A 10,479-nucleotide genomic window follows, 5' to 3' on the forward strand; every position below is an offset into this window, starting at 1 on the left:
GGTATACAGATGCATATCTGTATTCCCAGTCATGTGAAATCCATAGTTTAGGGCCTAATTAATTAATTTCAATTGACTGATTTCCTTATATGAACTCAGTAAAATCTTAGAAATTGTTGCATGTTGCATTTATATTTTTGTTCATTGTAATTACCTCTTAAGCTACTTTGCAACTACTTAGCATGTTAGCTAACCTAACCTAACACCTAGCTAATGTTAGCCACCTAGCTATGTTAGGCACAAAAAATTGGAATTTGAAACATATCATACTTTTTGGAAATTCTTAATATATTGCATATATTGCAGTTTGTAACATATCGTACGAATTGCAATTCGTAACATATCATACAAAATGGATGGACATCCACAAATTAATACATACCATAAGAAATGTAACATATCACACTAATTTGCGTTCCCTGATTTAGGTATACTATGTTACGTCTACACCTGAGTTCAGGTTGATATGTGTACTGATCTGTTCTTGCTTACAGCCAACCTGTTTCTTCTGTGACAACCTGGTCTCAGAACATTTCATATTATTCTGTACATAAATCCACGACACCCCATTTAGTATGATATGTTATGTTCATATGGTATGTATTAATTTCTGGTTGTCCATCATCCAATTCATATGATATGTTACGAATTACAATTCGTATGATATGTTACGAATTTGTAAAACGTACAATATGTTACGAACTAGCTAAACGTATGTTATGAATTCCAATTTATTGTGGCTAAAGTTAGATAGGTGGCTAATGCTAATGTTAGCTAGATGGCTAACATTAGCTAAGCTAGGGTTAAGTTTAGGAGTTAGGTTAAATGTTTGAGGTTGGAGTTAGGGTTACCTACAGCATTTTAGGTTAGCTAAAATGTTATGTAGTTGCAAAGTAGCTAAAAAGTAGTAATTAGTTGCAAGTCATTAATTAGCTAAAATGTTAAAGTTGTCCGTGATGCGATTCAAACATGCAACCTTTGGGTGACTAGACGTTTGAGTTATACGCCCACCCATCCACTCCGACCAACCACCCTCCTTTTGTTTTTGCCTTAAGTAATCTGTTTTATGTAACCATACCAAACATAACATATCATACTAATTACAGTGTCCCGGATGTACTTTTAAATATGTTACGTTTCGTCTATGAGACCAGGCTCTCTGTGATGGCCGGATATGGTTTATGGCAGTACTGCACCATCATCGCTATTTATGCTGAATGGCAGATGACTGTGTAGGAGAAAGGGCAAGCCAACGAGGCCTGCATCTTGCAACAATAATCACTAATTTGTGATCTAAACTGGGTTATGGTACACAATAGTATTGTACAGTAGGCTATGTGCTATGATTATTGGGACTATGGGCAGGCAGCCTAGAAAAACCATGTCCTCGCTTGAGGCATAGGCCCAATGGTTCAGTTCTAGACAATCTTGTATCTATACCAATTCTATGGTATTTTCAAATAAGGGGTTACCTACTGATCATAGCATGCTTGTACTAGAGACTCCATCTGACCTTAAATCCCGCAGCTTTATCTGAATTTCTATCTAAGTATGGTAAATCTGAACTATTAATTATGGGTGATTTTTTTATATTATTTGGAGAACGCCAATGTCAGATTTGCTCTGAGCTAAACCCATCTCAGCTGATAACTGAGCCTACACGGCCAAATCCTAAAGATCCATCGAAATATACCCTGAGTGATCTTATTTTGACAATAATCCAGATAAATACACTATATATTGTCACGAACCGGCTCAAAGTTCGTAACAAAAAGGGAGACAACGTGGAGATGAGGAATATCAAAATATATTTATTAACTAAAGTAAACTAAATACAATGAACAAAAAGGTGTGTGTGTGTAGTCAGTAGTGTAAGTGAGTGTTTGCATGCATAAATGTGACAATGAGTGGTGTAGAAAGGTGCCAATGCTAACAAACCGGCTACAACCAAAATCGATCAGTATGTGCATGGAGAGAGTCTCCTCATTGAATGGGAACGAGGTGTATTTATCCCGGGACACACCCGAGCCCAGGTGTGTCCCATTTCGCTGACGACCCTCCCAGCTCCACCCACTGACATCCTATTACGGAAAACAAGAGCAACGAGAGAATATGGCAGACAGAGTGGGAGAGTCGTCACACCCCCCCCCCCCCCCCCCCCATAAAACCGGGGACCAACAAGGAACAACCCCGGAACAACATACCAGTCACACAAACAAATTGACCCAGCCTCTGCGTCCCAAATTGATGAGGGGGTTACGTGTTCACACTTCCACTTGCCACAGCCAACCTCGTCCTCCCCAGACCTCAGCAACCTTTGCACACAGGAAGTAACCTTTAAGAGGAAAGAAGAAAACGAGACCAGAAGGGAACAGACAGGAGAAATAGAACAATACCAAACACAAAATAACAGTGGTCAGTCACGTAGACATTCAGGAACAGGGCGCACGAGAGAGCGCATCAGTCCCCCGGATGTGCCACACATCAAGATCTCATTATCCTCTGGTTAGGGCACATCATGGACCTCAAAAAGGTGAGAGGGTTATGGTCGGTGTATACAACAATAGGTACTACTCCCGAGCCGACATACACCTCGAAGTGTTGTAGCGCCCATATGAGTGCTAGCGCTTCTTTTTCAATGACCGAGTAACTCAACTGATAATGGTTCAACTTTTTGGAAAAGAAACTAACAGGCCTCTCAACACCAGACACATCTGCTTGCAGTAAAACTGCACCTGCCCCCACATGACTAGCATCCACCTGCAAGGTAAATTACAAATCCACACGAGGAGCAGCCAGCACCGGAGTTGAGGTAAGCAACCTCTTTGTATCTTCAAAAGTCTGTTGACAACGAGAAGACCATACGTAAACAGCTTTAGCTTTCAGCATATCTGTCAAGGGAGTGTTCCTACAAAGTTCCTACAAAAACTACAGTAATAACCAATCATTCCCACGAAACGCATCAGTTCCTTTTTAGTAGTTGGTGGTGGAAAAGCATCAATAGCTACCACTTTAGCCCAAACAGGACGCACTTCACCCTGCCCAACCACCTTTCCAAGGTATGTAACGGTCGCCTGAGCAAACTCACATTTAGGCAGATTGATCGTAAGGCGACCCGCAGCTAGGCGGTCAAACAAGGATTGAATACGGGACAGATGTTCCTCCCAAGTATCTGCATATATCACTACATCGTCCAGATAAACAGCGCACCCGGCCAGACCGGAGACAACCCTGTTCATAAGTCGCTGAAAAGTGGCAGGTGCTTTACGCAGGCCGAAACTCATAACCAAATACAAGTACAGACCAGAGGGTGTAATAATGGCAGAGATTTCACATGCCCTACTCATCAGTGGCACCTGCCAATAGCCCTTTAACTGGTCACATTTGCTCACAATCTTAGCTGCTCCGACTTGATCCACGCAGTCCTCCATCCGAGGAAGAGGAAATGAATCTGGCTTAGTGACACTGTTTACCTTACGGTACTCCGTACAAAATCTGTTTGTCCCGTCCGGTTTACTGACCAAGATACAGTGAGAAGCCCAACTGGAGAAAGTCTCTGCCATATCACTCTCCAGCATGTACCTGACCTCAGCATCCAGACAACGCAGTTTCTCTGAAGAAACTCTATAGAATCACTGACGAATGGGGTCAGCATCTCCAACGTCAATATTTTGTTCTATTAAGTGTGTAGGTGTATCAGAAAACAAACCTGGAAATCTCCAAATCAGACCGACCATCTCTTCCCGCCAATCAACAGGTAGATGAGCGAGAAGGCTGTCTAAAATATCCAGTGTCTCTGAATTTTTTCAATCTACCCTGCAGTATGCAATCGTCGGGACCAGGAACATCTTCCTCCTCATGTACGGACCTAGCATGACAAGAACCCAGCGAAATAACGGTATCGGCCAAAAGAACAGGTTTTACCGTCCTCTGTAGACTCCCACTGTTCAGCCTCAGAGGAACGTGCATAATAGGGTTTTAACAAATTTACATGGCACAGTTGGTGTTCTTTTCTCCGTTCTGGAGTGGCAACTAGATAGTTTTGCTCAGTGCACTGGCGTACAACCGTATATGGACCTTGAATCTTGGCTTGAAAAGGAGAACAAACAATTGGCAGCAGAGCAAGAACCTGATCACCTGGACTAAAGTGACGAGGCTCAGTTTGCCAATCAAATATGCCCTTCATCCTCTCTTGTGAAGATGATAGCTTCTCTTTAACCATTTCACCAGCAGCGTACCGGTTGTTGCCTGAAATCACACACATAAGATAACAGGGACTGAGGGGGCTCGGGAGACTACCAGTCATCCTGGAGAACAGATAGGGTGCGTGGACTTCTATGTCCAAACACAAGGTCATTTGGACTGAAACCCGTGTTCTCCTGTGAAACCTCCCTAGCGGCTAACAGTAACCAAGGCAACCCCTCCTCCCAATCCTTATCCATCTCAGTACAATAAGCTCTCAACAAAGATTTAAGTGTTTGATGGAAACGTTCCAGCGCTCCTTGACTTTGCAGTTGATAGGCGCTAGACAAATTGTGTTTAATATGGAGCTGTCGGAGAACCTGATCAAACAGATTAGAGGTGAAATTATCCTTAATCACTCTGAATGACCTTAGTTTATCTCACTGTTTGGAATCCCTGAGTCAGCTTTTAGCACAGACTTAGTCGTGATAGACCGGAGAGGATAGGTAGCAGGAAACCTAGTGGTCTGACACATCAGTGAATAGGTAACTACTACCTTTTTTTAGAACGAGGCAGAGGACCAACACAGTCAATAATCAGTTACTCAAAAGGTTGGCTGAGTACAGGAATAGGAAACAGTGGTACCGGCTTAATAGCTTGATTAGGTTTACCAGTTAATTGACAGGTGTGACAAGTTGATGAACTCAGAAACATCCCTCTTTAACCTAGGCCAAAATAAATGTCTTAATACATACGTGGTTGTAGGTTTCCCACACACCCATATGTCCAGCAACATTGTTGTGGGAAGTTGTCAACACCAACTCACGAAGCTTAACTGGTACAACCTGACTAATCGCCTACCCCAGAAAACAACTACCATGAGACACCCACTTTCTCATCAGGACATCCTCTTGGAGAAAATAGCCATGGGCGACATCTCCCAACTGTTCCACAGGCACAATTTGGTCATGCAACTCTTCTAATGTGGGGTCAGCCACATTGATTAGATTAGATCGGAGCGGGGTACAGATAACGGGATAACAGGGAAAATAGTGACAGATTTCTTTGTGGCATTCTCGTTAGCCGGCGCAGTGACCAGGTCGCCATGGCTCATAGAAAGCGTCACTGCACACGCAGAGAACACCTCTGGGAAACTCTGCGCACTCTCATCGGGAATCCCTAGAAATGACGGCTTAGTGGAAATCACTAGAGATGGAAACACGACAGGCCATACACGCTCACCAGCCAAGTTATTCCCAAGGATAACGTCGATACCCTCAAATAGGCAATGAAGGACGCACTCCCACAACAACCTCACCTTTCACCTTTCACCAGTCCACAATCCAACATCAGTTTATGCAATGGAACTGACAGAGTGTTCAAACCTATTCCCCTAATTAGAACACTATTCCCCGAATCAGTCTCAGCAAAGAAAGGTAACACAGACTCCAACACAAACGATTCAGAGGCACCTGTGTCTCTCAGGATCTTCACTGGCACTAGGTCCTTACTTCCTAACAGACACAAAACCCTCCGTAATGAAAGGTAAATAGTCTGCGTCAATATGGACTTTCACATGCCCCTGGGCATGAGACACTGTGTCAGGAGTGAACTGATGTGGAACAGGCGCAGCTATGTAGGCTTAGATTTGACGTAAGCACTGAATTTACCCCTAGCCCTGAGAACCAGACATTCGTTTTTTCCAATGACCCGAACCTTGACAGTAGTGACACTCTTGACCAAAATCAACTTTACCACGGTTGTCAGGCTCAACCCTAGTTGAATCAAACTCTGCCCGTGAACCAAAGTATCTCGGTGAGCGAGGCCCAGATCTCTCCAAACGCCCCCATTCACTCCGAATGCGGGGCTGTACAAAAACACTTGTGTGAGTCAAAACATACTCGTCCGCAAAAACCGCAGCTTTAGCGACAGTCTTTACTTTTCGTTCGTTAATGTACTTGGCTATATGATCAGGGATTGTGTCCTTAAATTGCTCTAGCATAATCAGATCACACAGCCCTTGGAAAGTTATAACTGCAGAGGCGGAACACCAGCGATTAAACTGTGAAGATAACTCTCGCGCAAACTCAACATGAGTCTGTTTATTATCCCTTTTTAAAGTTCTAAATCATTGGCGGTAAGCCTTAGGGACCAATTCGTAAATCTGTAACACAGCCATTTTAACCTACACTAAGAGCTGAATATGCTTCCTGCACTTTACCAGTCAACACACACTGCAACATTAAAGTGCGGTCAGAATCAGGCCAACTCCTAGCACCAGCAACACGCTCAAACAATGAAAAGAATGTCTTAGGGTCCTGCTCATTAAATTTAGGCAACAACCGTAAGTTCCCAACAATATCAAATGTGTCCGGGGCACGACCAAAAGAGGAACGACCCCGAGGTAAATCTGGGTCACCTTCCCAGAGCAAACTCTCCCCTGAGAGCTTTCCTTCCCTAACCAGCTCTAGCCGCTCTTGTTGCAGCTTGACTTTAGCATGCTCCAAATCCTGTTTAATTTCCAACTCCTTTTCATACTTTACACGGTCATGTCCTAGCTGTGACAGAAGCAGTTCTTTCTGCTGTTCAAAAAGAAGACTACTAGACTAACCGATGGAGCGGCCATTGTAACGTTACGGGGAGACGGCGAGTCCTCAGCAGAGGCTGCCCCAGTGGTAACTTCAAGAATAACACTCTCCATCAGATTGGCCTTCAATATTAACCTAATATAATTTTTTTGACGTTTATCACTAATTTAAACCTTGTAGTGTTCCGCAATCAACAACAGCTGTTCTTTAGTACATAATTCTAACAGTTCCTCTGATGGAAAGCGAATGAACTCATCTACATTAGACGCCATAGTCAAAAGTAAATACAAAAAATAAAAATCTCTTGCTCTTCCCCTCTGCTGAACACACCAGACCACAAGAAAAATGACAATCACACTGGGCACCACAGAAGAGAGATGAGATATATATGGAGCTTCCCCAAAACCTATAGTAACTCAACCCTAGTCTTCGTGGAGATTTGTGGTGGGTAATTACGCACTGTAGCCCGCTGGCAAGGAAATAAACCACCCAGCACGCTGGCAGATTCCCCCAAGCCACGGATGTGCCCCCGAGACAACTGCTCAGTCCACAGACACCACACAAAAATAGAACAAAATAACCATGCCCAACATATTCCAAAATGAAACACGTCGCTAAGCCTAAAAGGGGGAAAAGGCTATAGCTCCGGGTAGTAAGTATCACTACCCTACCCAAATCTCCCACTGAGGTACACAGCCGACTGTACTCGGACCGATGTCCCAACAGCGAGTAGATCAAGAGTCTATTATTATTATTTGACCCTGCTAGTCACCTATGAACATTTGAACATCTTGGCCATGTTCTGTTATAATCTCCACCAGGCACAGCCAGAAGAGGACTGGCCACCCCTCATAGCCTGGTTCCTCTCTAGGTTTCTTCTAGGCTGGGTTTCTGTACAGCACTTTGAGATATGAGCTGATGTAAGAAGGGCTTTATAAATACATTTGATTTGATTGGTCTGCACAGAGCCCTGACCTCAACCCCATTGAACACCTTGAATTGGAATGCTGACTGCGAGCCAGGCCTAATCACCCAACATCAGTGCCCGACCTCACTAATGCTCTTGTGGCTGAAGGGATGCAAGTCACGCAGGATTGTTCAAACATCTTGTGGAAAGCCTTCCCAGAAGAGTGGAGGCTGTTGTAGAGGTAAAGGGGGGACCAACTCCATGATTTTGGAATGAGATCTTTGACGAGCAGGTGTCCACATACTTTAGGTCATGTAGTGTATGTTTCTAGTGGGGTTTTCCCCCTGGATTGTAGTGACCATTGCCCAGTTGTCTGTGTCAGAGATGTGAAAATGCATAAATCTGCCTTGTGTCATCACTAAGAGGAACTTTAAAAAATGTAGTGAACAAGCTTTTTTTCATGATCTTTATTTTAGTGACTTCAATATGATTGAAGATAGTCATGCCCCCTTCAAAACTCTGAAAGATAAAGGTAGAACAAATGTCTGGTTCATTCCTGAATTATACAAGGTCACCAGTAACACAGGCTTAGGCCTAAATTGTCAATATTTTAGCCAACTGAGGAATCAATGTGTAAGACTGATCAAAAAGGCTAAATATGATTATTATGTAACCACTCTTTCTGATTGTAAGGGGTTTTGTGTATATTGTGTATATTTATGTTTGTCTATGCAATATGTGTTGTGCTGTATTTGATTAGTTTTATATTGTTTCTCATATGGTATATTGGATTTCATATGGATGGTATGAAATGGTATATGCAGGGCTCCCTTGTAAAAGAGAAAATGATCACAATGGTGACTCCCTGATTAAATAAAGGTAAATAATAATAAATAAACATTTCAAAGATTTTACTGAGTTACAGTTCATATAAAGAAATCAGTCAATTGAAATAAATTCATTAGGCCCTAATCTTTGGATTTCACATGACTGGGCAGTGGTGCAGCCATGGGTGGGCCTTGTAGGGCATAGGCCCACTCACTTCGCAGCCAGGTCCACCAACTGGGGAGCCAGGCCCAGCCAAACAGAATACATTTTTCCCCACAAAAGGGCTTCATAACAGACAGAAATCCCCCCAGTTGTGAGGCCGGTTGGACGTGCTGTCAAATTCTCTAAAACAACAGTGGAAACTGCTTATGGTATTGAAAGGAACATTAAATTATCTGGCAACAGCTCTGGTAGACATGTCTGCAGTCAGCACGCCAATTGCATGCTCCCTCAAAACTTGACACATCTCTGTCATTGTGTTGTGTGACAAAACTGCACATTTTAAAGTGGCCTTCTATTGTCCCCAGCACAAGGTGCACCTGTGTAATGATCACGCTGTTTAATCAGTTTCTTGATATGCCACACCTGTCAGGTGGATGCATTATCTTGGCAAATGAGAAATGCTCATTAATAGGAATTTAAACAAATGTGTGCACAAAATGATTTGAATGAAATATGTTTTATGAAAGATGGAACCAACATTTATATTTTTGTTCAGTGTAGTTCAACTATGCACCAGTAATCCAGGGGTGGCCCGGCCCACTGATCTTCACCGTAAATAAACGCCCAGTTCTTCTCATATTTTGTCGGAATTCCCCACCCTACCAACATACCATAGTTTGGCCTACAAATGTTACTGTCAATCACGTCAAATTAATGGCAATAAAATTATATAATTCGTGGGATATGATCATTTAGCCTAGGCTTGCATGTAGCCTAATCAGTGGAAATACCTTCCTCGTCACTAGCATATTAAATGAGTAAGTGAAAAGAACCTACTCATCTCTGGGACACATTCCATCTTGAAATATTTTATCCAGAGGGACGATTGCTTGACCAAGAAACACGTCAAGTCCGATAAGCACCCGGTGCATGACCGTGAGGACCAAGTCGCCGCTCCCTGAGGGAAATGCACTGCGACCCCCAGCCTCCAGTATTCCGGGGAGAAGTTCGAAACAACATTCCTCATTCCACTCTGGCACAGTCGCCTTTTCGACCAAACCGGTGGTGTATTTCTCCTTCCCAACCTGAATGATGGTGTAAACATAACGGCTCCCGTGCTTGCCCTTCGTCCGCAAACCCCTTGCACGAAGGACAGTTACATTCACATGTGTAGGCACCCATCTCTGGTCATCGTTCAACTCTATAAGTGACATCATTTTAAATTCCGTTGCCTGGAGTGGGGAAGCGTGAATGCGTAAAAAGTCCTAAATAGACATCCTTTGCCACTGCTTTTTTGGAACCTGTCCCACCGGTTTGCGCATCTGATGACGATGCTATCCAATGTCTTCGCCTCGCCCTTGCGCCTGGATCACCCGTTACTTGGGCTACTATGTTTGATTGCTCAAACAGACGCAGGACCTCTGCAGAATTTCTCCAAAATGCTCCGGCACGTCACCGACGTCAGTTTGTGGAAATGCTGGATATGCCGCGCTTGAGGCACTCGCATGTCATTGTTCTGCTTTGGTCAGTCTTCATCGCATTACTATTTTACTATCTGAAAAGTCATTGTGCTCCTGCGGCCCGCCCTCCCTAACAAAAGAGCCCCGCATACAGTACGAATACTGCAAAATGAAAGAGAAACACGCCCCTCCCTACCTACATGGTGGAATGAGATAGCTAAACTAGAACTATCAAAATCCTTATTGTGGCATTATTGTGACTGTGAGACTACTATTTTACAATCATCCATGCAATTACAATATGAGTTTTTCATTGTCGATATCGCAAAAGTTGGATAAAAAAGATCCCACC

At 43.4% G+C, this 10,479-nt stretch overlaps 1 protein-coding gene across 5 annotated transcripts in view; it reads right to left on the reverse strand.

Annotated features, from left to right (window-relative positions):
- LOC120033722 (rab11 family-interacting protein 5-like) overlaps nt 1–10,242 on the reverse strand; it is a 32,976-nt gene extending 22,734 nt beyond the window's left edge. For 2 of the 5 annotated variants that reach the window (XM_038980199.1, XM_038980166.1), the window contains exon 1: nt 9,505–10,242. In XM_038980199.1, the coding sequence (XP_038836127.1) occupies nt 9,505–9,884 (380 nt within the window). In that variant the 5' untranslated portion in view covers nt 9,885–10,242. Of the gene's footprint in view, nt 1–2,204; nt 3,665–3,709; nt 4,729–5,500; nt 5,684–9,504 lie in introns of those variants that run through there. The other 3 variants (XM_038980175.1, XM_038980184.1, XM_038980193.1) reach the window with 3 other exon arrangements.
- Between the last annotated feature and the right edge of the window lie 237 nt (nt 10,243–10,479).

Source organism: Salvelinus namaycush, chromosome 3 (assembly GCF_016432855.1).
Source record: "Salvelinus namaycush isolate Seneca chromosome 3, SaNama_1.0, whole genome shotgun sequence".
Classification (NCBI taxonomy): domain Eukaryota; kingdom Metazoa; phylum Chordata; class Actinopteri; order Salmoniformes; family Salmonidae; genus Salvelinus; species Salvelinus namaycush.